The 19,282-nt window shown below is 37.5% G+C and overlaps 1 protein-coding gene and 1 long non-coding RNA gene across 2 annotated transcripts in view; one reads left to right on the top strand and one right to left on the bottom strand.

The window, feature by feature from the left end:
- LOC122750714 overlaps positions 1-2,948 on the top strand; it is a 111,026-nt gene extending 108,078 nt beyond the window's left edge. Inside the window, exon 8 of the long non-coding RNA XR_006355752.1 lies at positions 2,200-2,948. This is a non-coding gene — a long non-coding RNA (uncharacterized LOC122750714). The remainder of the gene's footprint in view (positions 1-2,199) is intronic.
- An 8,997-nt stretch (positions 2,949-11,945) lies between these two features.
- KCNRG (potassium channel regulator) lies at positions 11,946-17,583 on the bottom strand. The gene is made up of 2 exons (XM_043997503.1): positions 16,931-17,583; positions 11,946-13,544 (listed from the first exon to the last, which is right to left on the bottom strand). Exons 1-2 carry the CDS (start codon positions 17,581-17,583, stop codon positions 13,292-13,294), a joined length of 906 nt encoding a protein of 301 aa, XP_043853438.1. The 3' UTR covers positions 11,946-13,291.
- Between the last annotated feature and the right edge of the window lie 1,699 nt (positions 17,584-19,282).

The raw sequence follows: 19,282 nt of genomic DNA, 5'->3' as shown, positions 1-19,282 counted from the left end.
GAGACCAGGAATTGCAGAGTACATGAAGGGAGAGGAGGTATATGGTATAGTACGATCTAATAAGACTAGAATATTTATTACACATTCACATGTGTATATATGTGTATGTGTCTTTTTCCTCATTAGAATATAAGCTCTGTACAAGTAGGGATTATTTTATTCCCTAGCATCTAGCATAGTGTCTGGCACATGGTACACACTTAATAAATATTTGTTGATTGATGGAAAAAAACCCAGCATCTTCCATCTTCATTTACAGGTTGGTCTTTTCCAGCTCTTCTTCCCACCTTCTTAGGTACCCTTTCTACCTCCTCATATGCATTGCAAGTACTAAAGTAATAGATTCCAAATTATCAGTTAAACCAGAAAAGTGGTTGGTTTTTTGTTTTGTTTTAGTTTTTAAATAATCCACAGTACCAATGTAGAAAGCAAAAGAGTGCTTAGAGTTGCTGGAAATAATAAATTTCATTTTGCTAGTGTTTAAAAAAAAGCCTCAATTATTTCTCTTATCCTTGTTTTTCATTAAAGATCCTTTGGACATAGGTAGTGCTGGACATAAGTATAGGAAAACAAGCCAAGCACTTGGGGTCTGGAGAGAAAATGGGCCCACAAATGAAAAAGAACTACCAATATAATTAAAAATATAGAAGAATTACAAATATAGATATACATATATATAACACATATACATAAATATAATTACAAAACCAATTTCATTGTTGGTGGAAAACATTGATCAACTAGAATATTTGGGGAAATTGAGTATTTTCATTGTTAATGTTTTGACTTATTGAAAGTTAACTCTTGGGGCAGCTAGGTGGCACAGTGGATAAAGCACCGGCCCTGGATTCAGGAGTACCTGAGTTCAAATCCGGCCTCAGACACTTGACACTTACTAGCTGTGTGACCCTGGGCAAGTCACTTAACCCCCATAGCCTGACCCCACCCCCCAAAAAAGTTAACTCTTTTTTCCTTTGGCCCAAATTGGAAATCTTTCTAAAAAGTATGCATTCTTGCTCCAGTAAATAAGAGTGAAGTGAATATAATCGAGTCCTTTAGTGAATAAAGATCTGAACATTAGCTCTTATTCCAAATTACTACTTCATAATATGCTACTATATGTGGAAAGTTTAGGAGATTGGAATCAGGATACACTGTCCCCAGGATTTCCCTAGAAATTGTGCCTTTTAGTGTGTCTGCTATGGTCAAAATCCCTAATAATTTTCTTAGGATTTATCTTTTCCACTAAAAGCATGATGCAAGAAAAAAAAGTTCAGATAAATTGTCCTTTCCTCGATTCAAATCAATTGAGCTCTGGCTATTGTCAAAACTTCATTGGATAGATCTGAAATAGTCATATCACTTGTTCATTACTTAGTAACATACTTTAAACCCTTTCAACAATAGGATGACTTCTCTCAAATGCATTGTTTGCTATAAACAAAGCCATGAAGTTAATGTGTTTGTAAACCTCCTGCTTCTGAAGCCTGAGGGGATGTTGCTACTGCTAACCCTGTTATGCTATGCCAAGGATGATAACTTGTGTTCTACCAAGGATGATAACTTGTTTTCTGACTGGCTTTAGAATATGCCAATAGCAATTGGGTGGTAGAGTTTTTTTCACATTCAGATTCATTTCAGTCATTGTGAGTGATGTGGTTTGATTTAGAGTTTGAGGTTTTACAATTAAAACAATTTTAATTATACAGATTTTTTAAAACGATATTCTGAAATGCCTTTACAAATTAGACTGCATTTTTAGTAGAAATGTGACAATCAACAAATAATCATTGAGTGTGTACTGGGTCCCCAGTGTTATGCTAATAATTATGGAGGTTACAAAAAATTTTAGCACTTGGGGAAATAAAATTCATACCTTTGAAACAATTAGAAGATAATTAAGTGCTAAACAATGTGGTACTGAAAAAAGAACAATCATTGTGGGCTAGAGTAGTCAGGAGGTCGACTTATCTGGATTTTAAAGTATGGTTAGATTTGAAGAGGTAGGAGGGGTGAAAGAAGAGTATTCAAGGCTGGTGAAATAGCTTGGGCAAAAGAGCATTGTTTGGGATATGCCAGGTAGGAGACTGACCTGAATGGGATAAAGGGTACATGTTAGGGAAAAAAAATGAGAAACAAGTACAACATGGGCTGGAAGGGGAGGGGATGGGGAAAGAAATATGCCTGTTTTTCATCCAGGTGTCCTGGTACGTCTTGGAACAAAGCTGAGGAAAAAAAGGAAAGTGGTTTGATAGGCCCTTGAAAATTAGGACGTAATCATGAAAAAGGAATGCAGCATTCTGAGGAGTTTTGGAAGGTGTATTGGAGAAAAAGCAGAAGTCACCTGTGTATGGTATTGTAACTAACACACACACACACATACACACACCCCTACACCCCAATACATACTAAGATAGAAATGAGAGAGAGATGGCATGTTACTCTTCTAAAGCACCAAGACCCTGCTCTGTAATTTTTCTGTATCCTGGTTAGGGTTAAGCTTACCCCTATGAAATGACAGCTCTAGCATCAATGGTACAGCCTTTGAAAGAAAGGGTTCCTGATATGTTTGTATGCTTTCCTCCAACAACTACTCACTCTTAACTTATATCATAATTCAGTTTCTCAAGTTTGTTTTTGCTAACACAGGCTCTCCCATTTTTTCCACATCTGCTGTATTCATTCAATGTCACCTAATAGTCACTAGTATCTTACTACTTACCTCGTTTATGCCTTGTTGGTAATTTGCTCCAGCACAAAGGTGCATGTCTAATTAGATTCCTTGTTTTAATAATTCCTTGGACCTTGTTTCTAAACTCAATGTAATTGGTGGAAAGCACTCTGAACTTGGAGTCAAAAGGCCTGGATTTGAGTTCTACTCTGCCACTTAGTAGCTTGATGACCTTGGATAAGTCATATGAGCTCTTTGAGCCACAGTTTCCTTAGCTATAAAATGGTCATAAAACTTGCATCTTCCCTCCCTCATAGTATTGAGCCAAATGAGATGGTAAAATGTACCACAGCTATTAAAATATTATATAAATGTAATTCCTACTGATCTATTTTTTTTAAATTTCCAACGAAGTATAAAGTTCTTTAGAATGTTACATAGTGCTTCTTGGTGGCTTTTAGCTACACTGATGAGGCCTCAGTTTGAATAAGCTGAGAAGGTAGAGTAGGTTAGGTCAGTCCTTATTACTAAAAATGCTTTTTCAGTGGAGGAAACCATAATGAGAAAGGAATACTGCCTTCTGAGGAATTTTGGAAGGTATACTGGAAAAGAGTACAAACACAGATTGATCACCTACCATAGATAGGCCCTAAGGATAGCTCTAAAGGAAAAGTTCTTAGCCTGAGGACTATGAATAGACATCAGGGGGTCTTTGGCCTTGAATGGGGGGAAAAAACCACATCTTTGTTTCCACCAACCTGTAACTGTAACATAGCATCTTCAATCTTTTTAATTCAAAGAAGGGGTTCATGAAAAAAAGTTAAAGAATCCCTCTTCTAAGGTCTTTAGAATGATTTTTAGTGATTTTGCTTCATAAAGAAATTAAGAGAAGGCATAATACATTGCAAATTAAATATTTAATCATTTATTATAATAAGCATTTATGTAAAATTAATGATACAGCACAGTTGTATCTTTTGTGTTATATACATTGGGATTTTGTGTGTGTGTGTGTGTGTGTAAATAATGTATACTGGACATTAGTTAACATTTGATAGGATCCAGAACACAGCTTAGGTTTTTACATGATTACAAATAGTTATAGTTGTATCCTTGTTTTATTATATTATTAACCATAGACATGATTTACTTTATGCCAGGCCTTCAGTTATAACTCCTGATTTTTAACATTGTTCTTATGGGAAAATATCATTTGCAATTAAGATGATCCACTTGACAACACGGTTTCCAGGAACACAGTTCTGCGAAAGTGAGGACTGCTTTTACTCCCCCCATGTGGCTGGGGAAAGCTGCAGACCTCTGGAGAAGGCAATCGCATCCAGCAAAATTTGTCAGAGAGTCTCACACCAGTATAAGGTGTGAGGTAGCTCATGCCATTGGAGGGTGCATCTGCCGCAGATTCATGTCCTCGGAGGACAGTAGGCCACCACATGAAAAGATTCCTGATCCTGGAACAGTAAGTGACTCTGGGGCCTTTTGAGTGGGGGACTAGACTGCTGATGCTGCTAGCATCACCTGCAGACCTGTCTGTTCTAATAAACATTTGCTTGGTGCCTTATGGCCACCATGCTTGTAACTAGATTAGTGTCAAATTTGTCCAATAGGGTGGATTTCTTAGGTTTCTGGGTGTATAAGTTTAATGTAAGTGAAGGTCGACAATTCACAAAAGTACCTCAGGTCCTCAGTGCCACAATTGTTTTTGTTTCAAGGTTAACATAAAATTTACTAGATAGGAAGAGATAGAGACATATAGACCAGGTAGGAGTCTGTTGTAGTAATGCCAGATGAAGTTTTGAGGACAAATAGTCTTAGGAATGGAAAGAATAAATCCAAGCGATATGACAAGGATTCAGTAAAATTATCCAAGAAAAGACAGGACTCAATAATACACTGGAAATAGGGGAAGGACTCCAAGGTGTCTAGACTTGAGGACCAGGAAGAGAGTCAGTACCTCTAAAAGAAATATCCCAATTAGTAAGCGGATTTGGCTTTAGGGAGGAAAAGATGATGAGTTTAGTTTTAAATTCTGAGCTTAAGTAAAGGCAGGATACATGAGAAGAGTTGTTTTATAGACATCAGAAAATGTGGAGCACAGGTAAAAGGAAACTGCTATAGATGTCAACTTGGAAATTAGAGATTAAAACTTCATTGAGGGGGCAGCTAGGCGGCACAGTGGATAGAGCACCGGCCCTGGAGTCAGGAGTACCTGAGTTCAAATCGGCCTCAGACACTTAATACTTACTAGCTGTGTGACCCTGGGCAAGTTGCTTAACCCCAGTTTCCTCACTAAAAAAACAAACCAAAAAAAAACTTCATTGAGGATTATTATCTAGGGGTAATTGCTCCCTTTCTCCAAAAACAGGGTGTGGAAAAGGGGTTTAGTAGCCAAAATATAAAAGGCCAATTGGGAATACCATATAAGCAATCCAAAATTGAATTTAAAATTTTTCCTTTTTCCTTAGAATATCATATTTCTGCAGCTTGTGCCTTCTGGAAAATTCCTTCAATAATATCATTTATACAATTAGACCCATGAATACTAGGCATGTTATCCACCAACTGGAAAATGTGTTCACCAATATACATGGTCCTTCCTCATTGCTATCAGAAGAAAAATCCTTACCAGAACTAGATTGAAAGGATGGGATGGAGGGTAAACTCCAGACAATTCCATCAGTTAACAACTTTGCAGAATAACAGTTTTATTTCTGAAGTGAGAAGTGTGTAACTGAATTGGGGAAAATATGCAAGATTCCAATTCCACTCACTTCAGAAAACAGAAAGGCAAAAATACCTAGCATGCTAAACTGAATTGTAGGAAAAATAAACATAATTGAAAACATCAATCAAAATAGACTTCCCTAGAGTAGAACTGACATTGTAAGGAAGATAGAATGTTCTTATGCTGAGCACAAATAAAGTGATACAAAAGGAAATTCAAAAAGGAGTTGGGTAATATTTTTTTAACCTTTATAGATGGAGCCAGAAGTGAAAAGAGGGAGCAGCTGAAAGTTTTATCACAAGTCTATAACTTAGTGGACTTTCTCCATCCATACATTCTTTAGCTAAAAGTAAGTGTTAAGCAAAACAACATGGTAGAGAAATGCAACATTTTAAAAGGATATTACTTTAGGAAATTATAATCTGCTTCAAAGATGACAAGGTCTGAGTTTCAAGGAAAGCAAAGCAAAATTTTTCTCCGTACTGAAGGTGAGCACCTAGAACCAGACTTTACCCATATGATCATTTGAAAGGCTTTTCTCAGGTTTTCTTATTGCTAACTGCCAGGCAAAGTGGTCATCTCTCATTTCACACTGTATATTTATTAAGTTAAATTTACATTATAATATGAAGAACCTTGAAGCTAAACATATGCTTTTAAAGCATTCTAAAAAACCTCATTAGTGATATCCAAGGTATTCCTGGATTTTGGGGGCCATGAGCCCTCTAATTCTATTGCTCTGAACTCGAAATTCAGGTTACCTATAGCAGGGAACTATACTTACCACTGTTGTTTCCAACCTAGTACAACCTTCCCACAGACTTGGCCAGCTATCCACTGCATTCAAATTGGGGAGGTAAGTGAAATTTTCTCTCTTCAGGAAATGTCATTTGTAGAAGTAATCCATATTGAATCTATAGTCTCTAGAAGTTTATAGGATCAAAGGATTTACTTGTTAATGTAATGGGGTTTTTTTTAATAGTTGTTTTTTACACCCCAAGGATTTCCTAGTATTGTCTCCATCCCAAATAGAATCTTCCCATCATCTAACCCTTCATTTTACAGATTAGAAAACTGAAGCCCAGTGACTTGTTTACGGTCATATACATAGAAATTGGTAGTGTCAGGATTCAAATCCAGGTCTTCTTACTCTAAAAGCAGGGGTCTTCTCCAAATATACCATCCTGCCTCTTACATTCTTCTTGACTTTTGAGGAGTTGGGTTTTACTTTCTTTTACTCTGAGTACTATAGTCCTACTGAGTTTTTTTTTTTTGTTTTTTTGTTTTTTTAGTGAGGCAATTGGGGTTAAGTGACTTGCCCAGGGTCACACAGCTAGTAAGTGTTAAGTGTCTGAGGCCAGATTTGAACTCAGGTCCTCCTGAATCCAGGGCCGGTGCTCTATCCACTGCGCCACCTAGCTGCCCCTCCTACTGAGTTTTGACTGATAAAAATTCTGTATGAAGGTGTTTTATATATATATGAACAGTCTGTCATTTCATAGGTTATAGAACTCCTAATATGGTGACTCACACCCCAAAAGTAGTGGATTGCAACCCTTCTGTGATTTAATAGATAAGTTACCTGAGGTGCATTGAGGTTATGACTTGCCTAAGGATATAGGTCTAGTAAGGGCCATAGGCCAGTATTGGAACCTAGGCCTTGATTCCATGATTAGCACTACCCATTCCCCCACAATGCTTCTACCAGAGGTGTTTGAGAGACTTTGAATGGAAGAGGCACCATGGTGTGGTCTCAAAGCTGGAAAGATCTTGATTTCAAGAAGTACTTTTAGAAGTAACTAGGTGGCACAGTAGATAAAGCACCAGCCCTGGATTCAGGAAGACCTGAGTTCAAATCTGGTTTCAGACACTTGACACTTAGTAACATTGCCCCACCAAAAAAGAAAAAAGGGGGAAAAAAGTGCTTTTGACCCATATACTGGCTGTGTGACCCTGGAGAAGTCACTTAACCTATCAGTGCCCTGGGCAACTCTCAAGAGAATAGGCTAGAAAGGTGCTGACCTGCAATGAACTCATCTAGGAGTTCCCTCTATCAATGCATCACAGTTTTAGTACCTGTCCTTATCCTATTGTATGTAATAATAATGGTGGTGGTAGTAGTAATATAGTGCTTTAAGTTTTGAGAAATGCTTTACAAATACTAGCTTATTTGATCCTTGCAATAACTTTAGAAGGAAGGTGCTATTATCCCCATTTTACAGATGAGACTGAGGGCAGCAGGTTATCACCCTAATCCATCTGCAGTCAGGTCTGTAGGAAAGTATCCAGTTTCCCCAGGATCCTCAACATAGTGAAAATATGGCTTCTCCTTTTTGTTCGGTTCACCAGACAGGTATAGGGTCCTGTTATGTAACCAGAATTCTGCAAGGCACTATGGAGCACACAAAAGCCATGGAAAGAATAGTCTTGACCTTGAGTGTTCAGTTCCAATTCAGTTCAGGTTTCTGTTGGAATCTGTTGATAAAATTTATGTAATGGACTTGTGATGTTTTAAGTTTCCATTTGAGGGGGCAGCTAGGTGGCGCAGTGGATAAAGCACCAGCCCTGGATTCAGGAGGACCTGAGTTCAAATGTGGCCTCAGACACTTGACACTTACTAGCTGTGTGACCCCAGGCAAGTCACTTAACTGTCATTGCTCTGCCTCTCTCAAAAAAAAATTCCATTTGAGTACTGAAAGAAACCCACATAACAAGAAATAGCTAACATTTTTTTAAAACTACAAAACTGGTGAAGTCATCAGTGAGTGCATATGAAATCTTAAAAGTAACCTGCCTGCTCTAGAAACTGCCAAGTGACCTGTTTTGGGGTAAGACATAAAGGGCTGGGCAGCGAGCCTAAAGGCAAAGTTTCACGAGACAAGGGCCAACCCTGGATGAGTGATAGTTGAGCTTTGTAAGCAAAAGTCTCATATTCACCTCTTATTTAATATTTATGTTTTTTAAGTTGTCCTGCTTGCTAATTCCTCTCCCACCCAAGTCACAAAATGTTTTTTCTTTTCCTATCAACCCATAAGGCTTTTTGTTGGTAGGCTGGCTTATTTTCTTTCTAGGTCTACATTCTAGGAGGGAAAGTAACATCACAGTAACAAGGCAGTTTCTCATCTCTGCTGTAGTCAAGGGGCTTGTAGACCTGATAGAAAGCCTGATAGTTCTTGATGGGCCAATTCATGGGAGAAAATTTTGCTTTGACTGAGTCCTTGAAACTCCAGAAGCTCAAAAATACTTCAGCAACATCCTTACTATTTCTACAACTTTAAAAAGATTTTTTTCCTAAATGTTTAAACCTTTTTTACACTGGCTTTTACAGATTGGAACCACAGGATAGAACATGTGACTTGAGGCATTAGCTCTCTTGACTGCTTGTATTTCTTTTTTGCAGTTTCTTGTGATATTCATTTATTTTAAAGTGGACGTTTTTATAATTTATTATTGAAAATCAATACAAGGTTGTAAAGCTACACTAGATTTTGGCAAGTACAACCACAACACAAGTGAGAAACACAGAGTAGGTAGACATGAGAGTGTCTATAACATATAGTTCCCAGGCTGCTTTGCAGTGATCATTTCACTGTTACCACATCTCAGGTCTCTTTGGTCAACCATAACTTGGCAGGAGCCCAAACTGGTGGTAATCTTACCATGACCTAGGAATACCTGCTAATTAACAAATCATAATCACACACAAAAGCCGAACTTGACACCAGAGAGATACTGCTTTTCAGAAAATCTTAACCCAGAAAGAAACCTTCCAGGCATATAGAAACATAAACTGCTGACCCTTACAAAATCTAAGGCAAAACCCCTGGAACTGCAGCAAAACCGAAACAAACCTTCTTGAGCCACAGAAAGCACCAACTGCAGCAGTTCCTCTTAATCTAGTGAACTGAAACAAGCCACTCCTTTCTTAAGCAAAAGAGACATGGTGGTGGCAGGCAGGCTGTTGTAAAAGTTATATAAATGAGCATGTGCTTTTGCCATTGTTTTCTTATGATTTTAAATAAGAGACAAACAAGAACCAATTCAGCCAAGAAACAAAAAGCTCCTTGATCCTGTGCAAATGTTCAGTTTTAGGTATTTTACCATTTACTTACTCCTGCTTCCTTTGACAATGTCACACTTTCTTTCCAAGGTACAACTTAGTTTTATTGCTGTGTCCTAGCATCCCAATTTCAATACCCACTCCACTTTCTATGTTTAAAGTTTGGCTCTTTGGGGGGTTAATGAGATCATGTGTGCTTCAATAATCGGAAATAATTCAGGAAATTTAATCAAACAAGAAGCTTTTCTGACACATTTTGAAAAAAAGTTTTTCCATGAAGAATATGTATTTTTAACATTAAATCATGATTTCTCCCTAACCAAAAAAACTTTAATGCTATCACAAAGCAAAAGTTATACCTTAAAGTTCAAAACCCAGATCCATTTTTGTATGGTGTAATTGCTACATTTCATGCTACATCTTAGGTTTCCATAGGTAGTGGTATTTTATATATTCTAGTATAGCTCACCAAGTATTATTCCCATTCCCACAATTGTTCTTTCTTATAAACATAAACTAAAAACATACCAATAGGGAGTCCAAATATTTTCTTTGGCAACCATCTAATCTACATCATTTTCTTCACCATAGATGTCAATTTTTAGTAATCAGTACTCAGAATAAGAGTATAGAATGATAGATTACTAAAATTGATATCTGTGGTAAAGAAAATAACATAGCTAACAAAAATAAAGACAAGACTTTCAGCCTTTAAAGCACTTATTGTTTACTAGTAGGATAGCATGTTTAATGAGGGAAAGAAAAAAATCCAAAGTTACTCTAGAAATATTTGAGGGAGGGAGGGAACACTTTTTGCTGCAGAATATGGGAAGACTACACAGAACAGGCAGCACCTGAACTTAGCCTTGGAAGAAGTGAAAGGTTTTAACAGCAAAGAGGAGAGAAATGTACTTTAGGCATCCCCAGGGAGTGACAGTCCTGAATAAATGCATGGAGGCAGCAGGTGGCACGTTTAAATTGTTGAACAGTTTGTGCTACAGTTTGGCAGAAGCATGAAGTGTGAAGGAGTCATATAAGATTAGGAAAAAGAGCTGAATGTAGTATAATTGGCTAGTAGTATAATTGAGTAAGTAGGTGAAATGAATGAAATGATAGGTTGTCACTCCTCTGTTATAGCCCTATGTGGTCTCAAAAGAATCATATGAAAGATGCAAAGCATTATTAGAAATAGAAGTGACTACTTACCTTAGGACAGGATGGCCTCATTATTACCAACCACCTTAGGCCTCCTGAAGCTGTTCTTGTTGGAAGAACAGTGGAAAGAGTGATACTCCTAGAGTCAGGGAGTTTAATATCTAAATCCTAGCCCGGGTAGTAGCATGGGGACAAAGGACAAGTCACTTTGTCCTTAATTTCCTGACTCTGGCTCAGAATTGGGAAAAAAGTTTCTTGTAAACCTGTAAATTACACTTATGTGATGTTTGTATTTTATTTTATTCTTTATCTTTTGCCCACTATGAAATGTCATGTAATAGATAAGAGAACTGGCCTGGAAGCCAGGACAACCTGGGTTCAAGTACCCTCACACACAAACTGGCTGCATGACCCTAGGCAAGTCACTTAACCCCTCAGCAATCTAGGCCGGTGCTGTCCAGCTCAAAAGCAGAAGCCACTAAATCATACAGTGGGCCACATGTCTGACTGACACCTTTGCTCTAGGCAATCCTCTAAGTTACAAAGGGGCTAACCCTCATTTGTAGCAGTTTTATAGGATCATAAATTTTGAGTTGAAAGGCACCTAAGAAGCCCTTAAGACAATCCTGTCAATTTACAAATGATGACATTTAAGCCCATAGAGGTTAAGGAACCAGTTCAGGATTACATAGCTAAGTAGACAAAGCAGGATTTATTTTGTTTGTTTTGGAGGCAACTGGGATACTTGCCCAGGGTCACATAGCTAGTAAGTGTCCGAGGCTGAATTTGCACTTGTGTCCTGACTCCAGGGCTGGCACTCTACTATGCCACCCAACTGCCCCAGGTTAGGAACCTAAGTTCCCACTGAATCTAAGTCCTGTGCCTTGCCCTATGCTGTGATGCCTCAGCCATAAGTTTCCTTACCCAGGAGATCACCACAGCCAGAAATTCACAGGTCCAGTCCCTAACCCATACTCTATGTTCATATTCTCCAAGAGAATCATTAGGGGGCCTCCTTCGGGAAAGATTTGCTTTAACATTCCAAGAAATCTTCAGAACTTAAGAACTTTTAGTTTTTGCAATAATTCTTCTTGGTAGATGCTACAAAATCTTTTTTTGCCTGTTATAAGGAGCTAGAAGTGACCTTAGAAGCCATCCAATCCAACCTTCTCATTTAATATGTGAGGACACTGAACCACAGGGAGAAAAGTAGCTTGCCCAACATTCATACAAGACATCCAACAAGTCACATTCTCATAGTTCCTTCTTTGAAAACAAGAATGGTATTTATTAATTGTACAAAATTATACATTCATCATTCTAAGAAACTTTAGCTCAAAGACAAGTATACAAACCATTATCAAAAAACTTCCAAAAACATTCCCACTTAGGAAGGCAAATAACTCCACATTTATAAGAAAATTCATGAGCACACACATAGAAAATTGAGGATAGATGTGAAGGTTGCAGCTTGCAAGGAAAGTACCTTGGGAATGATAGGACTGAATGCCCCAAACACTTTTTCCAAACTCATTCAGCCACTCTTGTGGTAATTAACCCTTGGTTAGAAGGAAAAATCTTCCTAGTCTTCCAGACCTCAAAGAGAAAGGTCCGAGACAGAGAACACCTCTGAGACAAATACAGATAGTGAGATGGCCAGTGGCCCCTGAGCTCTCCAAGACTGAAGGAAGAACAAAAATATCCCAACCCTCTATCCTGAGAGGAGGGGGAGAAAACTACTTGTGTAAATTTGTAGAATAGGATGTGCCTATTATTACTATCCCTTTCCTTCCTCCTTCATTAACATGACTTCCCAACACAGGTAACACAGGCTTACTTCCACTTCTGGTTAAGTGGAAAAAAGAGAAATGATTGTTTTGTTATTTATCTCACTGATTTATTTTTTGGTGTTTTTTGTTTTTTGTTTTTAGTGAGGTAATTGGGGTTAAGTGACTTGCCCAGAGTCACACAGCTAGTAAGTGTTAAGCGTCTGAGGCCGGATTTGAACTCAGGTACTCCTGACTCCAGGGCCAGTGCTCTATCCACTGCGCCACCTAGCTGCCCCTATCCCACTGATTTATATATAGTAAGTGACTATAATGTCTTTAGAGCATTTTAATCTTTCCTATTTATCTGCACATTTTAAAACACTCTAAGGAAAGTCTATAGTGTGTTCAGAAATAAATCTCCAAGGTCTTTTAAAGATCAACTTGAAGAAATATTCTGGGTTTCACTGCACTTTTCTTTTTAGAAGAAAAAGTGGGAAAAAAACCAACAAAAAACCCAAATTTTTAGGATAATGCTCACACCAAACAGAAAAAAAACAAAGACTGTAAGAGCCACCCCTGCCCACCTCATTGTCCTCCAATATATTCAAGTTCTAAAAGCAATGTAACATATTTTGTTTTGCACATCCTTACTCAGAGGCAGCTCACTGCTTGTGAAATGACTGCAGGAAAGACATAGCATTTTTATCCCAGAATTCAGTATGTCAGCACACCCTACTCAAAGCATGAAATTCCTGAACCCCCCCCCAAATATGTGTATAAATATATGTGATCTGTATGTCTACATATGTATGTGCATTTATATTTTTTCCTTTGAAATGTTGCTCTTTTTAAAGGAAATGCCCCCTTTTAAATCTAAATGAAGTCCAGGCACTTCATTTCTTTTTCTGAGACTGTACTGGCATCAGCTGAGCTGCAATGGTGGGCTCTGAGTTCACTCTTTCACTCATGGTAAGGTCTTCGGGTCTATTCATCCTTTCAAAGCTGTAGCATTCGACATTATCTTCAGAGGACACAGTCCTAGTGCCCACCAGGTGGAAGCCCTCTTTTAGCAAAGTGTCCACAAGTAGTCCTAGTACATTAGTTCCATTGGCCAGTTTTCGGTTATCAGGCTTTATGGAAACATACCTAAAGCAGAAGAAATGATTAGTGTTTTGTTTTAAGCACTCTCAACCCCTACTGTTAAAGGCTAAAATTCTAGCTAAACTGTCTAAAATATCTAATGAGTGGTCGCCAATAAATTATAAGCTTTAGCAAGAGTTAGACTTTTAAGCATTTATTAAGGAGAATAAGAATTTGGTAAAGAGAAAGGCCTAGATTCCTATCTATTAAAGGGAGAGCACATTTCTAGCTCCCTTCTCCGCCAGAGTCCCCAGGAAAGAGTGAGACCGAGCCGCCAGTCTCTTCCTTCTTCCTCCCACTAGCCCGCGTCACTTCCTGACGCCAAAGAAAAGACTCCTGGTCTTGCCCTCAAAGACCTTCGCTTCATGGGCGGAACTCTTCTACAGTAAGTCTCCAGCAGGTGGCGTTATTCCAATCGTTACACTACCAAAACCACATACACAGCTAGCTCTATAAGTGTATCTATACAACCTTAAAATATGACATGATATTGACTAAATAATATGTACTTTTAAATCTGGTTTCCCAAAGAAGCAAGGTTTTTGAAATAGATTTTTATTTACACAGACAAAATGGGGAGGTGGGAGAGGGCTGTTCACAATCTTAGTGACTTCAGGAACCATTCAAATTTGTCCTGTTACTGACATAGTAAGTGTGTAATGAGTAGCTATGTGTTTCCTCCTCCTGTGCAGAGCATCAAGAAAATTGTGTCTTTATATGTACACCTTCTTTACTACCTCATAATCAGGTGTCCCAACCCCCACAATAAGGGCAATCTACTTTGATAGGATACTAATCTGCATTAGTTCCATGTGAAAAACCTGAACTTTTTGTAGTTTTATAGAGTAAAAAGTCATGGAAGACCACCAACTTCTTAAAAAATAAACATTGTGCTCAATGCTTTGTAGCCCTTTCTTCAATTATTAGCATCCAGTACTGGAAGATACAAAAAAAAAAAAAAAAAAAAGGAAAAAACCCAATAGTCTGAAAATTACAAGACATTTCTCTACCCCAAAAAAAGCTGTTTATTGAAAAAATGACAGTTATAACTTTCCTTAATATTAGTAAAATTATTTCCCCTCTACTCCCAAAGTCCAAAATACAGCCTAGTGCAGCACATTTAAAACATAAAAAACACATATTAAATAATTTATTAGAACATCTGAAAGAACTAGATTCTGTATAATATATAAAATACAGGGTAAACATTTACAAAGTAGTATATATCACCAAAAAAAGTTGAATCAAAGAACATGATTCCTTGTGAGGCACCCTCTCTATCTTACCCTCCCACCCCCAAGTAAAAAGATTCCAAGGCACCATAAGAAAAATAAAGAGTTATATTCAGTGAAATGAAAACTGAAAACAATTTGCAATTTTTTTTAAATTTAAAAGGTTTACACATTTTCCCACTGAGCCAGAATGAAAACAAAAGAAATTCATGAAACCAAATGCAATAGGACAAATGCTACAGAAGAAAATATGTAAGATGCTGTGAAATTGTTAGGCTTAGTCCAATGAGTTGTAGTTGCAAGGAAACAGCAAATCCAAAGACTTCTTGTGCTAATGGAAATACTGGTATTTTCAAGAGACTAACCTAACACGTGATTTGAACGTGATTATTGATCATTGGAGTAACAGATGCTCATGCATCTAGCTTATATGCTATCTAGGCTGATGGCTACCAAACACAATAGGCTTGCAGTGGTTCTCTTTCAGAGCCATAAAAGTTGATCCAAAACTGACTTTTCTTCCCTGCCCTTCACCAGGCATTTTGATTCAAAAAAAAGACCTGGGGGCTCTCAAGCATTCCGTCTCAAACTTGCAGAAAGTACAAAGAGGTTAATAGATTCTTGAGTACAGATGGTGAGGTTTGAAGGTCACAGTTTTTTCATTCTAGCATCAAAGATCCCAATATGTTCATTTATTCAGTTTATCTACCTTCTCTGAAATTAGCACTATACACACACACACACACACACACACACACACACATCTATATGGTATGATAGGCTCATAGATTTATAACTAGAAGAGACCTAAAATCCCAATCATCTAGCCCAATACTTTCCCTTTGCAGGTGAGGAACCTGAGGCCCAGAGTTAAGTGACTTTTAAAAACTCTATCCCTTACTACCAGTCTAGCAGTCTTTTCACTGTACCATCCTGCCTTCTACTTGTTGCTCAGAACAGAATAGCAAATACTACTTAAAAGAAGATCCCATGTCACTTGGCTAGGAAGAAATTCATAAGATCAACTAATCAATATTTTTGTTTAATAATTGCTGGTGATAAAGCTACAAAAATTAACAAGATTTAAAGATGTTAATACTGTTCTACAATTTAAAAATTAGCCTGGCCCCTAAAAAAACCTAACTGAGAAACAGAAGTGTGTCACTTGGCAATGCCTGACCATCTCCGGTTTCCATCTTGTTTATTTTGCCTGTCAGCCTTTTCATTACTATTCCCAAAAACCTCTATTATACATATATACCCCCAAAGCCTATAGTTTGTTGAAAATCTTTTTTTACCCTCCTGGAATATTTCTGCTAAAATATTCTTTAATTTTATCTTCATTTTTCTAATTTTTAAAAGATTCCAAGATAGCTATTAACAGATCCCTTTCTCAATGTAATCATTAGCCACCACTCATGATTGAGACAATACCACCATGTGTACTAAGTATGGTTGTGTGTATTAAAGCTTAGGACAATACCCCACAACACACTAGTGTCTTTTCATATGGACATTTTAAACTTAATCAACAAAGAACACATCTAGTCATAGCTTCCCCCCAAAAAAGTCATCTTACACCTTTAGTAACACAGGAGAATGAAAAGTACTAAGAACTTTAGGCAGGCTTTTATGACCATGTTAAATGGAACTTATTGGAAATCAGCCATAGGATCCTGTCAAGAAGTGAACATTAAATTTGTCACAAAACGACCTTTAATATGTGACATACCATCATTAATATATACTAAGATGATTAAGAAGCCAAATGCCAAAGATGAAATATGGGAAAATTACCACAGGGATAGAAACATCCTCCCTTGGAAATATTTTTAAAAAGAGAGAAACCCCTTGGGGAGTGGGAGGAGGGAGGGGAGGAGAAGGAATAAATAATAAATTCTTTTGACTCATGCCTTTATGTTAAGAAAATAAATTTTTCCAATGAATAAAAAGTCAATTCCATTGGCAATGGAACAACTGATGTATAAATAAACCTTTGTTTCATACCCCATAGTCCCAAAGCACCATTTTGAACAAAAATTTTCTAGGAAAATAATTCTCTTAGGCATTAGAAATTTTGTTTTCATAAAAACATCAAAGATTTGGACAAAAAAAGGGAGGGGAAGTGGTAAGGAGCCATACTGAAATAGAACAGAATACCTGGCTTCGGTCTGGTTACCAGTAGTATTATCAGAGCCACACTGGAAAACCAGGTCATGGTGTGAAGGCCTTTGTGGTGGGAATGGAAGGAAGGTCGTCTGAGCAGGGAAAGAGCTACTACTCCAGGTTTGGGTAGCGGACGGCTCTATAAACACTGTAATTCGCCCAGTTAGCATCTCAACTGTGCTGCTACAGGAGCCAAAGACCCGGAAAAAGGCTCGAGTGTCCTGGCATGTAAAACGCACCTCTAAAATTTCAGGCTTAGACTTTAGCAGTTCTTGGTCAAGAAGCTCAACCAGAGGATCAAGTTCATAGAAATTAGCCTCCCTTCGGAGCCTTGGATAATCTGAAAAGTCAGTGGGTAGGGAAAGCAGTCGAGTTCTCAGGAAATCCAGGATATATCTGAACAGCGACCCATCTCTGTCCACAAAAATCTGGCCATTCATCAGCTTGAATTCTTGGTCACGACCATCTAGCATGCGTGCCAGGCGGGACATGGGGAACTGTCGTATGGTAGAAAGCCGTGTTGTGAATATCTTTCCTCCCACATTCAAAGTGACCAGTTCCTGACTACTCATTCTCCTTAAGCTTCCAACCAAAGACTGAAAAACATGAGTTTGATTTTCTGAACTGCAAAAGATATCTATAATCATAGATGTCAGTTGTTTCTAAGGGGGGGGGGGCAACAGAAACAAGATTGGATTCCCAGGTAACAGTAGCAAAGTAAATACTGTATCCAGCAGCTTTGTTTGCAGGGTCAGGTTGCTTGGTAACTGCCAGTAGAGGAAATGCAAGGTGGAACAGCTGAGTACTTTTGGAATGCTGTCAAGATACTTTAGAGAAGAAATTTCAACCTGAACTCAGCAATCCTTTGTCCTTCACTCTATCAAAAAATATTGATCAAAAATTATCTCCAAAGTAATATGAAATATTAAAGTGTGATTTAAGGATACAATTTTAGTTTCAAATAACAATTCTAAAGAAAAAATCAAAACCCATTTGTAAAAAGTAAATTCTGATTTCTGTGTATAAAGAAATATTCTTATGGATACAAGAGAAAATAGTAGAGAAGATGAAGTAAGAGGTCGATGTAGTTGTTTATAATCTATTCAGTCTATTCAGTCTAAAATGACTAGTTGCCTTCTAATTAAAGCCATGGTGTTAGACCATGATATTTAGGTGTGATGAAGCCAGTACTTCACCCAGATTATAATTCCCTAAACTTTAAACCAAATCCTAAAGAAAATTCTGCATCTTAACCAGCTTTTTGATTGATTTGGCTTCCCTTTCTTCTTACTCTCCTGTCCAGAATTACAGAATTTTAGAAGAGTCCAAGTCATTACTTTTCCCTACTTCCAGTGAAGGGGAACCAAGTTGTCCTACTCATTTGAATCAAATTCCTCTAGTTATTAAAAATAAAATGAATTTCCAAGTAAAGTAGCACACCCTCCATCACTACTGCTCAGGCAGAACAAAGCAGTTTCCAGATAGGATCCACTTTTTATTCCTCTGGGGAAGTGGCTAAGTAAGAGAAATAATAAAGATATGCTCTGTAGAAGACAGACATCAGTGTTTTCATGCCAGCAGGTAGGGTAGGGTTTGCCTGCTGTTTTGCAATACCTGCTGACTTTCATCTGTCACAACAAGTGACTGACCAGCTTTATTCCTCCTCTTAAAAACAACAACAAAGCTATACCCTTAAGTATGAGGATTCACTTAGTAGTTCATTTGCCTTGATATTTTAGCTCCAGTTAGAACACAGAAATGAAGGCATTTACCTGCTGGTGATATCCAGGAGAGAGAGCTGCTCTTGCCATATGTTGGGCCTATTTATTATTTTCACCTATATCTGCAGAGTTCTGATCCAAGGGAAAATGAAAATTTCCCATATTTAACTAGAGAAACCTGCAACTCTTTTTTAAGCACTGTGGATCATAGTAAAGGTAAAAGGGCTGTTTTTAAAAAAATAATCAAAAAAAATCTAAAACCAATATCAAAAACAACATTTTCAAGGATAGTTCTACACCACATGGGCTCTGATATTTTAAGATATTTAAAGATCACTTAAGAATATAATAGGGCAGAGTACATTAAGGATAACTTACATTAAGGGGAGGGGAGTAAGCTGGAAATATTAATATACCCCCACCCAAAAAAAAAAAAGGAAACTAGTTATTTTAGTTAACACAAAGATTCAACAATAAATGAACCATTACTAGATTTTTAAAAACTGAAATCAAATTAGTTCAGCTGTTCAAATGAATAGAAAATGAATAGAAATGAACAGAAAAAAATGGCACTTTCCAAGCACAATCTCTACTGCATGATTGTGAAATGATTAGTTGGGTTTTT

This window comes from Dromiciops gliroides, chromosome 3 (genome assembly GCF_019393635.1).
Source record: "Dromiciops gliroides isolate mDroGli1 chromosome 3, mDroGli1.pri, whole genome shotgun sequence".
Taxonomy (NCBI): Eukaryota; Metazoa; Chordata; class Mammalia; order Microbiotheria; family Microbiotheriidae; genus Dromiciops; species Dromiciops gliroides.
This window is presented reverse-complemented; position numbering and strand designations above follow the sequence as displayed.

Coding starts and splice junctions, on each gene's coding strand:
- KCNRG (XM_043997503.1), bottom strand. CDS start 17,583: ATGATTATAGATATCTTTTGCAGTTCAGAAAATCAAACTCATGTTTTT. Junction 13,545..16,930: donor GGTAACCAGACCGAAGCCAG/GTATTCTGTTCT, acceptor CTTCTGCTTTAG/GTATGTTTCCATAAAGCCTG.